This window comes from Eumetopias jubatus, unplaced genomic scaffold (genome assembly GCF_037043125.1).
Source record: "Eumetopias jubatus isolate StellerSeaLion01/CBP00866 unplaced genomic scaffold, mEumJub1_p1.0 scaffold_1, whole genome shotgun sequence".
Taxonomy (NCBI): domain Eukaryota; kingdom Metazoa; phylum Chordata; class Mammalia; order Carnivora; family Otariidae; genus Eumetopias; species Eumetopias jubatus.
In genome coordinates this window covers 81858742-81873631 of record NW_028274807.1, presented here as the reverse complement: position 1 = coordinate 81873631, position 14890 = coordinate 81858742, and the positions used below count along the sequence as shown (strand labels likewise).

The window sequence follows — 14890 nt, the reverse complement described above, 5'->3', positions numbered from 1 at the left end:
CATTCTTGGTAGCATGTATGTTTTTAGGAATTTATCCATTTCTTCTATTTTGTTCACTTTGTTGGCATATAATTGTTCATAGTTTTTTTCTTAAACATTTTACTTATTTTTAAGATTTTATTTTTCAGTAATCTCTATACCCAGTGTGGGGCTCAAACTCACAACCCTGGGATAGAGAGTCACATGCTCTACCGACTGAGTCAGCCGTGTGCCCCTATAATTGTTCATAGTTTTATGATCCTTTGTATTTGTGTGGTGTTAGTTGTAATGTGTTCTCTTTATTTATAATTTTATTATTTGGGTCCTTTCTCTTTTTTTCCTTGTTAAGTCAAGGCAAAGGTTTGTGTATTTTGTTTATCTTTTTAACAAAACAGCTCTTTAGTTTCTTAAATCTTTTGTCTTTTTGTCTCTGTTTCATTTTTTTCACTCTCATCTTTGTTAAATTTCCTTTTTTCTACGAATTTTGGGCTTAGTTTGTTCTTTTTCTGGTTCCTTGTGCTGTAAAGTTAGATTGAGATCTTTCTTAATGTAGGCATTTATTGCTGTAAATTTCCTTCTTAAAACCTTTTGCTGCATCTCTTAAGTTTTGGTATGTTGTATTCCCATTTTCACTTATTTTGTTTTTCATTTTCACTTGTCTTAAGATATTTTTTTATTTCTCTTTGATTTCATCTTTGACTCATTGGTTGTTTAGTAGTGTGTTGTTTAATCTTCACATATTTGTGAATTCCCAGTTTTCTTGTAACTGATTTTTAATCTTATTTCAAGTAGGAGTTAATTGTTAGGTTTTTGAAGGAAAAAAGAATTCAAGTTTCTTTCTTTTTTCTACTTTAGGTACATACCTCCTGATAAGAGAGAAGAAAATGACCAATCAACCCACAAGTGGATGGTATATGTCCGAGGGTCTCGTAGAGAACCCAGCATTAATCATTTTGTCAAGAAAGTTTGGTTCTTTCTTCATCCCAGCTATAAACCAAATGACCTTGTGGAAGTTAGGTAAGCACAGTTGAGTTATTTAATTTAAGAAGTACAGATTTACTGAAGTGGAAAAAGAGTGATTTAACTTGACACCATTCCCTTTAATTATTATATTATTAATAATTTACTTAGCTTTGGCTCTTAGATAGAGTTTTAAGTGTGGTTCCCTCTTGCAGATTATTGTCTCCCTGAAAAGGCAGTATTCCTCCTGTCAGAATTATATTAGCGGATTTTGCTCCCCCTGGAAATAGCTGAATTTATTTATATAGATACAGATAAATATAAAAGTGTTCCTGTTTTTTATGACTATCAGAATGTAGCAGAATTAAACATGGGAGTCTAACATTACAGTAATATTTAATATTGAAAGTTCCTCGTGATCTCATCCTCTCAGAAGTAACCACAGTGATATTTTTCCTACATATATTAACCTTGTATAGTTGTTTGTTGTTGTACAAAGATGGAATTTTTTATATATATAGATAGATATATATATTATTCTGAAATTTGTTTCATTTAGGTGTATTCTTTTTAAAAAAATTTATTTTAAAGATTTCTTTATTTTTACTTTAGAGAGAGAGCGAGAGCATGTGTGAGCGGGGGGGAGGGGCAGAGGGAGAGAGAGAATCCCTAAGCACATTCCCCACTGAGCATGGAGCCCAATGTGGAGCTTGACCCCAAGACCCTGAGACCATAACCTGAGCCAGAATCAAGAGTCAGATGCTTAACCAACTGAGCCACCCAGGCACCCCTATTTTATTTATTTATTTGAGAGAGAGAGGGATTGCGTGTGCCTGAGAGTGGGGGGAGGGTCAGAGGGAGAGCATCTCAAGCCGACTCCACACTGAGCATGGATCTCAATGCAGGGCTCTATCTCTCGACTGATGAGATCATGACCTGGGCCACCCAGGCTCCCCTTTAAGTGTATTCTTTACATCTTTATATGATATTACATATTACATATGCATTCATTGTGTGAATGTATTGTAGAAGTGGTTTTGGTTTATTATCAGTGAAATTTCCTATATCCTCAGCTCTCTTTAGAATGTTCCCTCCACTCCTGACTCCTAAATAAAACATGGCTGTCTTCCGAGAACACTGCTTTTGAGAACAGCTTTCAAGTGGCAGCTGATTTTTCTCTCACACCATGTGCCAGTGGGCCTGGGGATGGGTGTCTCTTCCTTGCACATATTTGTGGCTTCTAGACCATCTTTTCCCTTTTTCTGCCTAAAAACCCTCAGCTCTTTTGGGGCATTGTATGATCCTCCCAGTATTCTGTGGTTTTTCCTTCTTGGTCATTGGTACATTTCACCTTCTATGAGGAATCCAGAAATAAAAAAGTCTGTTTGGGGGAGGCAGTCCTTTTTTTGTGTGAAATACATGTATCTTTTTGAAGTTTAACATTTCCATAGGTGATGTCTGTTGGTAAGCCTTAGGTTACTTTTTTGCTTCCAGAAATATGGTTAGGGAGATTTTTCCCTTTTAAAAACATTGTTCCTTTTTCCTGGCCTTTATGCTATTTGTCTGTCTTCTCTGGCAGCCATCCTTCCTGTTCATTCACTAGAGTTTAGCCAATGTACATGAATTGAGGAGCACAGCTGATTTGCTATATCCATTTTAAGAGAAATCCAATATACAAATAGTATAATTGACGTATATTGCAAAATGAATTTAGGCTATCTACTTTACTGGAATTTAAATGACCAAACATGTCATCAATAGAACTTTAATTATTCCTCTAAAGTTCACCATGCCTCTAGGCCCCACTGCATCCCTTTTCAAACTGCTGTCTCAATTTGACCTTCTCATTTGACCCTAAGCCTGTCTTTTAATTTCTGTCTGAACCTATACCAGCATCATGGCTTCTTCTCTTGCTAACTCAGTCATTGTTCAACTGGTTTCTCCCATCCAGGGCACTCTGGTTTTCTTTGCTTTCTCTTCTCTCTGGTTTATAACATAGCTATTGCTTTTTCCCCTTTCCAGGCTACACTCATACTCAGGGATTTTTCCTGTCTTGAGCCCTCCTGGTAGCCTCTGGCTCTGTTCTTGATAATTCAGATCTGTTGTTAGATTCTTCTCAGGTTGTGTTCTTGGAGTTTGTCTTTACTGAATTCATGTCTCCTCTTAGTTTTGCAAAAACACGTCCCCCTGAGTGTTCCTTCCTCCTTGCCATCTTGGCATCTTCTCTCATTTCAGTAATTCCAAGCCACTGATTCATAATGAACATTTTCATTTTAATGCATTCTCTCTCCCCCATTAACTTAAACCGTATTTTTGAGTACATGACATTCTCTCAGTTAAATTTAAAATGTTTTTATTATGGAAAATTCCAAACATACTCAGAAGCAGAGTATCTTGAACCCTCCTATACCGAATCATTAACAATTTGCTAGTCTTTTTTTCATCAACTTTCCTTTTTCTTCCCTTCACAAATTATGTTTTGACTGAAAATTCTCTAGTCCAATCAGCATTCACATACATTCCTCCTCTATCCACTAAAATCATAGTCACTGGTGAAGATCGTATGGTAAACATAGTTCCTTAAGTCCTTTTAGCGGATAGTTTCAAATAAATTGTCACTTTCAGATTGAGCATTTGTGATTTATTCTATTTTTGCCAGAGTAGAGGAATAAATATGAGTGTCTGGGGTAGGAAACATATACCTCACAGCCTGTGTCTGCCAAGTAGAAGTCAAGGATTCTGGCTTCTAATATGTAACATCCATCAAATCACCTTCCCTGCCTATGGAAATCATGATGTTGGATTATATACTATAAGTCTCTTAGCTCTGAGTATTCAGTGATTGAAAGTTTAATGTAGGTTTGAGTTGAATTTTTCTTTTAGCATTTCAGGAAAAATTCAGTGTATCGATTGAGCTTCAGATGAGAAAAATGTAAATTATTATCAGAGGCTTTGAATTTCCGACTTACCCAGTAGGAGAAAACATTTCCTCTCTAGAATGAGAATGTGACTCTGGCTTAATGTGTTAATATATGCTTTTCCCTAGAGAGCCTCCTTTTCATCTAACCAGAAGAGGCTGGGGTGAGTTTCCTGTCAGAGTTCAAGTTCATTTTAAGGACAGCCAGAACAAGCGGATAGATATCATACATAATCTGAAGGTATTGTAACAACACGTTACTCCCCCGAAATGATGTACCTCTTTTTACCTGGTTACTTAAAGCCGTTGGTTAGGCCTTTTGAGGGAAGTGGCCAAGGACGGTGGAAGCAGGACTAATCTTTTTGATTGTGTTATGCAGACTGCTACAACACTCCTTTGTTCTCTGAAGGCTGGGGAAGGGTTGCGTTATAGCAGAATGTATATTTAAAGAGATGAACTGGTCAGATTATCAGAAGACTTGAATTGCTGATCAAAGCTCACTGTTACTGTGTTACCTGAGACTAAGTGAGGTCTTAAAAACAAAATCTATTTACTTTTCTGTAAAATGAGGCAAATAAGCATCTATTTATCTCATAAGGATATAGATATGTTTATCTTGTAAGGATAAAGACAGAAATGAACATGTTTTAGGAAATTGAAAGTACTGTACAAAGTTGTAATTCTTTTGATTTGTATTTTAAGAAATTCTTCATTGATATATCTCCATGTTTATTATGTAGCCATTATATTTTATGAAGTGTCTTCTATACATGTGGAAAAACTACCAATTATAGTAAGTGAAAAGCACAGAGTACAAAACTGTATGTTGTAGTATGAAGTCAACTGTGATTTTAAATAGGTGGAAAAAACAAAAGAAATATACCAAAATTTTGGAGTAATTGAAGTAATGACATTGTGGGCAATTTCTCTTGCCCTTATTATCTTTTTTTTTCTTCTAATTTTATGTAATAAACATGTTTAACTTTTATAATTGAAAGGCCATTTTTAAAATGTTTTCCTAGTTCCTCTCTATATAGTTTCATGTAGATTTTCTCTACATAAGATAAATTTCTAATATTAAACTTACCCCAAAACACTCTTACTTTGTGGTTTACCACATTGTTCCCATTAATGGCTCACAAAATTGAACTCAGTGAGTATCAGTACATCTGCAGAATTCCCATTTTGTTCCTTTTGTTCTACCAATACAACCTTTTCAATCTTAAGGTTGAAATTTGCCCTCCATTGGTGATAGCACTGCTTAACTTCATGTTGCAGTTATTTTTTTAGAGATTATTCTAAGACTAGATTGCTTTCTGACCTCAGAAAAGAACTGGAACAAAATAAAGAATATGCATGGGCGCCTGGGTGGCTCAGTTGGTTAAGCGACTGCCTTCTGCTCAGGTCATGATCCCAGAGTCCCGGGATCAAGTCCCACATTGGGCTCCCTGTTCAGCAGGGAGTCTGCTTCTCCCTCTGACCCTACCCGCTTTTGGGCTCTCTCTCTCTCACTCTCGTTCTCTCTCAAATAAATAAATAAAATCTTTAAAAAAAATAAAATAAAGAATATATAGCCACTTTGTTCAGAGGGGCAGGATATGGTCCCACTTAATTAGAGGAAGGTCTAAAATAGTTTGCTTTCCTTTTATCTTATTTTAAGCATTGCACATACCATCTTATATCACACTGGGCCCAGCCCTAATTTCTAAAATAAAAGGAATTGTTTACATAGTTCTCATCCTATTATATTGTCTACATCACTTAAAGAGTTCCTTATGGAGTATTGAGACACAGTTTATTATGTTTTATTTTTTTATTTTTAAAAGTTTATTTATTTAAGCAATCTCTGCATCCAACGTGGGGCTCAAACTCATGATTTTGAGATCGAGAGCTGCATGCTCTACTGACTGAGCTCACCAGGCACCCCAGAGGCACACTGTTTTAAAAATGACAGTATTTAAACTTTCTTCTCAGCTTTTCTGGAAAACTTAATTTTACTGTTTGTTATGTATTGATTTGCCTTGAGGCCTTAAACGTCTGTGTTGTACTTGTATGATCTTTGTTTGTACTGGAGTATTCTTTTGCCTGTTATTTCTTTGTTAACTCACAGAGCCATCTTGGATTCTTGCCTCTTTGTTCTAAATATTTGTTCAGTTACTATTATTCTTTCTTCATCATCTTTCCTACCCTTTGCCTTTCCCACTCTTGCCTAGACCATTATTCTACTGTCTCCTGATTAGCTTCTTTCCTTCTAATCTGTCTCCTTTACCCTTAGTCCATGCTGCACACCACCATCCAATTAGTATTCCTGAAATAGGAGAACCATTATGCTATTCCTTCTGAGAAACCTTCATTGAATTCCCTCCACTTAAGTTCAGACTTCCTGCCTACTCTTCAGGGCTTTTCACATTTTGACTGAACACACTTACCCTAAATTATCTCACACTAGTCCCCTGCATGGATATACTACTCCAGCCAGGTCAGTTATTCATGTCCCAGAAGTGCCTTGGGCCTTCTTCTCTTGTGTCTTTTTTTTATGCTCTTGCCCTCCTAGAATGCCTGTTTGAATTCTTTCCATTCTTAAAGTTCAAGTTCCTTTGTACTTTTCCTAACTATTTAAGCCCATAGTGACCTCTTGGTATACTGGAATGCTGAAATACTTGATCTATATTTGATACTGTATAATTACATTAAATACTAAATACTCAAGTGTTAGATGTATGTACAATTTAAAGTTCCCAGAATGTATGCAATTCCCACATTCTGCATTCCTGATCAGCTGTCAACCATAGAGCACAGTAACTCCCAAAACAATCCATTTATCCATTTAGTAAATAAGCTTTTGGTAAGTTCTTTCATAAATTTAACTAAAACTGTGCGCTTTTTTTTTAACCTTGATTTTATTTGGGCTCATTTGATTTCTGGAGTAGCACAGGACAGGACTTTGTTTTGTTTTATAAGAACCCTAAAAATGTTTAATGACAGCCTTCAGGTCTTTCCTTAAATCATTTCCAGGCAGAACCTATTCTTGTAAAATTCCTTGTGTGTTGTACTTTCTAGTTCCTCTTGCTGTTTTGATAACAGTTCTATTTTATCAGTGTCTCTCTTAGAGTGTGGTCCCAAGAATGATAAATAAGCCAGTGCACATTACGGAGAGACTATTATTTCCATGCTCTGAAGAATATGAAAATGGATATAGCCTAAAATTAGTAGTCATACTGTTGGCTATGATTTAAGTATTAAAACTAGGTCTCTTCCATGGAACTAGCATGAATCCACCCTGCATTGTCTTTCTTTTGGGAAACTAGATCTCATGACCGAGTTGTCATGTCTGTGTTGGCTGCTAAGGAACTCAGCCTGACTTGAAATCTACTTTTTGCAAGTCTTAGAGTTTTCTATTTACTGATTAGTAAATCATCTTTCCTTTTTACCCAACTGAATAGTTTTTCCCTGTCGATCTTACTCTGTAATGTTTATTTCTTTTCAAAAGACTTATTTATTTTTGAGAGAGTGGGAGGGGGGAGGGAGCATGAGCTGGTGGGGGAGGGGAGAGGGACAGTGTTAGAGAACCTCAAGCAGACTCCCTGCTGAGCAAGGAGCCAAACTCAAGCTTGATCTCAAGACCCTGAGATCATGACCTGAGCCAAATCAAGAGTCCTTTGCTTAACCAGCTGAGCCACCCAGGTGCTTCCGTGTAATGTTTATATTGGTAAGCTCCACAGATCCTTTTTTTTTGCAGAATGCTTTATTGCTTCAAACAAAGCAAAAATGCTGTCAAATAACAAATTGTTTATGCTAAACAAAAACTTTTTTTGATTTTCATTTTATTTTTATTGAAATATAGTTGACATACCGTGTTATACTAGTTACAGGTATACAACATAGTGATTTAACAATTCTATACATTATGCAGTGCTCGACTCGGTAAGTGTAGTCACCATACAAAGGTACTACAGTATTATCGACTATATTCCCTATGCTGTACTTGTCATCCCTGTGACTTATTTATTATATAACTGGAAGTTTGTACCTCTTAATCCCCTTCACTTATTTTGCCCAACACCCTAGCCCTGTCTTCTCTGGCGACTACCAGTTCTGTGTGTTTATAGGTCTGTTTCTAGTTTTTGTTTGTTTATTTGTCTTGTTCTTTAGATTCTATATATAAGAATTTGTCTTTTTCTGACTGAATTCACTTAGCACAATAGCCTCTAGGTCCATCCATGTTGTTGCATATGGCAAGATTTCATTCTTTTTTTGGCTGAGTAATATTCTGTATTTGTGTGTGTGTGTGTGTGTGTGTATACAGACCTTTTTTTTTTTAAGTGATAGAATATAAATAAAATATAGGAATAAGAACAGCCTCTTTGTAAATGTAAATTTTGTTTATATTATTAACATTCGCTCAGGTTATACTCCTTTCTTTCTTCTAAAATAAATCATCCATGATGCTAATACATTGGAAGTGATTATTAGCATTGCCTATATTGCTTAAATTTTCGCTCATTTTTTTCAAAAATGTTTAGTAAATATACTTTAAGTATATAATTGTGTCATCATACTATATGTGTATTTTTATAGCCAATCTCTTTATTTATTTTTAAAAGATTTTATTTATTTGAGAGGGAGAGAGAGAGAGAGCAAGAGCACAAGAGCAGGGAGAGGGAGAAGCAGGCTCCCCACTGGGCGGGGAGCCCAACATGGGACTTGAATCTAGGACCCTGAGATCATGACCTCAGCTGAAGGCAGATGCTCAACCGACTAAGCCTCCCAGGCGGACATCCCATTCTCTTTTTAAAAAAAAAATGATTAAAAAAAATTTTTTACTTATTGGTTTTTGTTTTGTTTGAGAGGGTGAGAGAGAATCTTCAGCAGGCTACATGCTCAGCATGGAGCCTGACTGGAGGCTCGATCTCACAACTCTGAGATTATGACCTGAGCCAAAATCAAGAGTCAGGCATTTAACTGACCAAACCACCCAGGTGCCCCTGAAAAAAATGATTTTATTTTTTAAGTAATCTCTCCACCCTACATGGGGCTAACACCTACAACCCCAAGATCAAGAGTCACATGTTCTAGCAACCGAGCCAGCCAGGCCACGCCCATAGCCTGTCTTTTTAAAATATTTTTTACATCATCTTTGTAAACATCTAAGTGGCTATGTAATACTTTACAAATGATGGTTCAGGATTTACTTAAGGGGTGCCTGGGTGGCTCAGTTGGCTAAATGTCTGCTCAGGTCATGATCTCAGGGTCCTGGGATCAAGCTCCACATCGGGCTCTCTGCTCAGCAGGGAGTCTGCCTCTCCCTCGGTGCTCTGCCTCTCTCTCAAATAAGTAAATAAAATCTTTTTTTTTAAAGATTTTATTTATTTATTTGACAGAGACACAGTGAGAAAGGGAACACAAGCCGGTGGAGTGGGTGAGGGAGAAGCAGGCTTTCCCACCAAGCAGGGAGCCCGATGTGGGGCTCCATTCCAGGACCCTGGGATCATGACCTGAGCTGAAGGCAGATGCTTAATGACTAAGGCAGCCCTAGATAAAATCTTAAAAAAAAAAAAAAAGATTTACTTAAGCATTTCTCTATTACTTGGATGTTCATGTTTTCAGTTTGTGGTTGTAAATAATGCTGTAGTAAATATCTTTTTGTGTAAAACTTCCTCCATTTTTAGATTGTTCTTAGAATGTTTTTAGAAGTGTATAGTTTATATTAAAAGTACGATACCTATATGTTTGAAGTTGTTTTTATTAATTTTACTCATTCCACCCTGATTAAGAGGGTTTTTATTGAAGTGATTGATAGTTTATATTATGAAAAAGTAGATTCTGTGTTATGAAGGTTTGTGGTGAAAGGGGTTTTAGATGAGATTGTATCCTAAGATTTATAAGTAAGCTCAGTGAAACTTTACACTCTTCTTTTGTCTTTCAATAGCTGGATAGAACTTACACTGGCTTGCAGACTCTTGGAGCAGAGACGGTAGGTTTTTTCCTACAGTATTATTTGGGAATAAGGTAGAATGGAAATTGATCTTCATTTTTAATTAGGAAAAATGAGTGCTTAATTTTTTAAAAAGTTTGTCTTCTCCTTTTTAATTTAAAAAAATGATAAACAGAATTTACCATTTTAACAATTTTTGTTGTGCAGTTAAGAAGTATTAAATATATTCACATTTTTTGTGCATCTATTGCTACCATCCATCCCCCGAACTCTTTCTCATCTTCGAAAATTGAAATGGTACCCATTTACAACTTCCATCCCCCTCTCCCTTCAGCCTCTGGCAACCACCCTTCTACTTTCTGTCTCTATGAATTTTTGACTAGGTACCATATAAGTGGAATTATACAGTGTGTTTTTTTATTATTGGTTTATTTTACTTATCATAATGTTCTCAAGGTTCATCCATGTTGTAGCATGCATCAGAACTTCCTTCTTAAAAAAGGCTGAATAATACTCCATTGTGTGTCTATACCACATTTTGTTTATTTATCTGTTAATGAGCACTTGAGTTGCTTTCATCTTTTGGCTCTGTGAATAATCCTGCTAAGAACATGGATGTACAGGTATCTGAGTCTGTGTTTTCAGTTCTTTTGGGTATATACCCAAGAAAGTGGAATTGCTGGATCATAGAGTACCTCTATTTTTTTTTTTTTTTTTAAGTAATCTCTACATCCAACATGGGGCTCGAACCCACAACCCCAAGATCAGGAGTTACACGTTCCACCAACTAAGCCAGCCAGGTGCCCCATGGTAGCTCTATTTTTAATTTTTGAAGGACTGCCACACTACTTACACAGCACCTGCACCATTTTACATTCCTGCGAATAGTGCACAAGAGTTCGTTTCTCCACATCTTTGTCAACACTTACTGTTTTCTCTTTTTTTTTGATAGTAGCCAAACTGTTGAGTGTGTGAGGTGGTAAATTTCATTGTGGTTTTGGTTTGCATTTCCCTAATGATTATTGATGTTGAGTATCTTTTCATCTTTTTATTGGCTGTGTGTGAATCTTCTTTGGAGAAACGTCTAGTCAAATCCTTTGCCCATTGTGAATCATGTGTTTGGGTTTTTGTTGAGTTTTAGGAGTTCTTTTTACATTCTTGATACGCATCTCTTATCAGATCATTCGTGGGTTGCCTTTTCACTCTGCTGATTGTGTCCTTTGATACATAGATGTTTTTAATTTTGATATAGTCCAGTTTGTCTATTTTTTCTTTGGTTGCCTGTGCTTTTAGTGTCATCCAAGAAACCATTGCCAGATTCACTCTCATGAAGCTTTGCCCTGTGTTTCCTTCTAAGAGTTTTATTGTTTCAGGTCTTATGCTTGGGTCTTTGATCCATTTTGAGTTAATTTTTGTAAATAGTGTGAGGTAAAGATCCACCTTCATTCTGTTGCATGTGGATTTGCAGTTTTCCCAGCACCATTTGTTGAAAAGACTGTGCTTTTCCCAGTGGTCTTGGCACCCTTGTCAAAAATAATTTGACCATATATATGAGGGGGCATTTTATTCCAGTGGTCTGTATGTCTTCTTGATGCCAGTACCACACTGTTTTGATTACTATAGTTTTGTAATAATCAGTTTTGAAGTCAGGAAATGAGACCTCCAACTTTGTTTTCCTTCCCCATACACCTCCTCCCACTTTTTTTTTTTTTTTTTTTTATTCATGATAAATCAGCAGTAGCCATTAGGTGAGAATTAGCTAGTTAAACCCTATTTTGTTTAGGGAAGTGTGCTGTGTTGTATCAAAAGATATTTATTGAGCATATACCGTATACTAGACACTGGTCCTGGTACTGGGGATACAGAGATGAATAAGGTAGCTACTGCTTTTAAGGAGTTATCTTCTTGGTTGTGTTGAAAATGGGGAGAAAGTATATAGTAAACAAAAGCAAATGAGATAATTTCACTTAAAATAAGTGCTATAAAGAAGAGAGTTGCTGGGGGACAAGGGGGTTACTTTAGGTTGGTTAGAGAAGGCATCTCTGAGAAGGTGACATTCGATTGAGACCCAATGATGAGAAAGAGACACTTATGCAGAGATTTGGGGTGGGAGTAGTGTTCTAAGGCATAGAAACAGCAAATGGAAAGGCCCCAATTATATGATTGGTTTCACTGAGTTATCTGTTAAACCAAACTATATTCTGGGATAAATCCTTTAGTTCTTAGATTGAAATTACCTTTGAAGTATGATTAGAAATCATTTGTCACATCTCTTAGAGCACCATGTTCTTGGACAGGTTTGGGGGTTTCTGTGACATTGATCATGGATTCATGAGCCCAATTGTTGCCTGATTGTGTAGGTAGTGGATGTTGAGCTTCACCGACATTCTCTTGGAGAAGACTCCATTTATCCTCAGTCCTCCGAGTCAGACATCTCTGATGCCCCACCATCATTGCCTTTGACCATTCCAGCCCCAGTGAAAGCTTCCTCACCGATAAAGCAGTCGCATGAGCCAGTACCTGATACATGTATGGAGAAAGGTAATATATTTTTCCTTGTATGGAAATGAATTTTTCCTTTTACAGAGGAGTCACTCTCTGGGGCATTCCTTTCTCTCATTTGTGTAATATGATTTTGAACTGCTGCCTATAGAGATTTAAGAGTGTATGGAAAATAAATTTTCCATTAGTAGGCACGGTGCCTCTACTATATAGTCCAGTTATGAAAATAGCCAAATCTTTATTCTTCTCAGAAAATTTTTTTCATGAAGTTCTACTGACATTTTATAGAACATTAAACTCACAAAAAGGCATTAAATGTTTATTTTTTTGATGATTATATTGGTTTCTTCTAATATGTTACAGGAAAACTTTTTGGTTTGGTCCCTAGTTGTGTGAACAAGAAACTGAATGTAAAGTGTCTAGTCTTATTTAAAATACAATATAACAACTGACACCACAGAAATACAAAGAATTATAAGAATATTATGAAAAATTATATGCCAACAAATTGGACAACCTAGACAAAATGGATAAATTCCTAAAAACATATATCTTCCCAAAACTGAATCAGGAAGAAATAGAAAATTTGAACAGACTGATTACCAGCAATGAAAATGAATCAGTACAAAACCTCCTGGGGCGCCCGGGTGGCTCAGTTGGTTGAGCATCCAACTCTTTGGTTTTGGCTTAAGTTGTGATCTCAGGGTCATGGGATCAAGCCCCCACATCAGACACCATGCTCAGCAAGGAGTCTGCTTGAGATTCTCTCTCTCCCTCTACCCCTCGCCCTGCTTGCATGCATGCATGCTCACAATCTCTCTCTAAAATAAATAAATAAATCTAAAAACAAACAAAAAAACCTCCCAACAAACAAAAGTCCAGGACCAGATGGCTTCATAGGTGGAATTCTACCAAACATTGAAAGAAGAGATAATACCTATTCTTCTCAAATTATTCTAAAAAATAGAAGAGGAAGGAAAGCTTCCTAATTCATTCTATGAGGCCAGTGTTACCCTGATATTGAAACCAGATAAACATACTACAGGCCAATATCTCTGATGAACATAGATGCAGAAATCCTCAACAAAATAGTAGCTAACTGAATCCAACAATAAATTTTTAAAAAATCATTCACCATGATCAAATGGGATTTATTCCTGGGAGGCAAGGATGGTTCAGTATTAAAAAATCAATCAGTGTGATAGGTCACATCAATAACAGAATGTATAAAAGCCATATGATCATTTCAATAGATGCAGAAAAAGCATTTGACAAAGTATACCATTTCTGATAAAAACCTTCAACAAAGTAGGTTTAAAGGAATGTACTTTGACATAATAAAGGCTATATATGAAAAACTCACAGCTAACGTCATACTAGTTCCCCTAAGGTCAAGAACAAGACAGGGATGCCCACTCTCACCACTCCATCAACATAATACTGGAAGTCCCAGCCATAGCAATTAGACAAGAAAAAGAAATAAAAAGCATCCAAATTGGTAAGGAAGAAGTAAAACTGTCACTGTTCGCAGATAACATGATACTATATATAGAAAAATCTAAAGACTCCACCAAAAAAATTACTAGAATTGATAAATGGATTTAGTAAGGTCACAGGATACAAAATCAGTGTACAGAAATCTGTTGCATTTCTATACACTAATAAGAAGCAGCAGAAAGAGAAATTAGGAAAACAATCGCATTTACAATTGCACCAAAAAGAGTAAAATACCTAGGAATAAACTCAATCAAGGAAGTGAAAGACTTATACTCTGAAAACTATAAAACACTGAAAGAAATTGAAGGTGACACAAACAAATGGTAAAATATTCCATACTCATGGATTGGAAGAAAAATATTGTTAACATGTCCAGGCTACTCAAAGCAATCTACAGATTTAATGCAGTCCCTACCAAAATAGCAACAGCATTTTTCACAGACTAGAACAGATGATCTTAAAATTTGTATGGAACCACAAAAGACCCTAAGGGGCACTGGGTGGTGCAGTCGGTTGAGCATCTAACTCTTGGTTTCAGGTCGTGGTCTCAGGGTTGTTGGATCAAGCACTGTGTCAGGCTCCAGGCTCAGCAGAGTCTGCTTGGGATTCTCTCTCCCTCTCCTGTCCGTCCTGCTCTCTCTCTAAAATAAAGATAAATTCTCTTTTTTTTTTTAAGACAACTTTATTTATTTTAGAGGAACTGTGTGTGAATGCGAGTAGGGGGAGAGGCAGAGGGAGAGAGAGAATCTCAAGCAGACTCCTCACTGAGCACGGAGCCTGATGTGGAGCTCCATCCCATGACCGTGAGATGATGATCTGAGCCAAAATCAAGAGTCAGACGCTTAACTGAGTGAGCCACCTGGCACTCCAAAAATAAGATTAATCTTAAAAAAAAAAAAAAAAAAATCCTAAATAGCCAAAGTCTTGAAAGAGAAGAATAAAACTGGAGGTATCACAATCCCAGATTTCAAGATATACTACAAAGCTGGAGTAATCAAAACAGTATGGTACTGGTACAAAAAAAAGACACATAGAACAATGGAACAGAATAGAAAACCCAAAAATAAACCCATGCTTATATGGTCATTTCATCTTTGACA

The 14890-nt window shown here is 36.5% G+C and overlaps 1 protein-coding gene across 5 annotated transcripts in view; it reads left to right on the top strand.

Moving 5' to 3' along the window:
• YEATS2 (YEATS domain containing 2) overlaps window positions 1-14890 on the top strand; it is a 108118-nt gene that overhangs the window by 39755 nt on the left and 53473 nt on the right. For 4 of the 5 annotated variants that reach the window (XM_088025225.1, XM_088025228.1, XM_088025224.1 and 1 more), the window contains 4 exons: window positions 835-996; window positions 3986-4097; window positions 9786-9834; window positions 12156-12332. In XM_088025225.1, coding sequence (XP_087881351.1) covers window positions 835-996; window positions 3986-4097; window positions 9786-9834; window positions 12156-12332 — 500 coding nt within the window. Of the gene's footprint in view, window positions 1-834; window positions 997-3985; window positions 4098-9785; window positions 9835-12151; window positions 12333-14890 lie in introns of all 5 variants that reach the window. The other variant, XM_088025227.1, reaches the window with a different exon arrangement.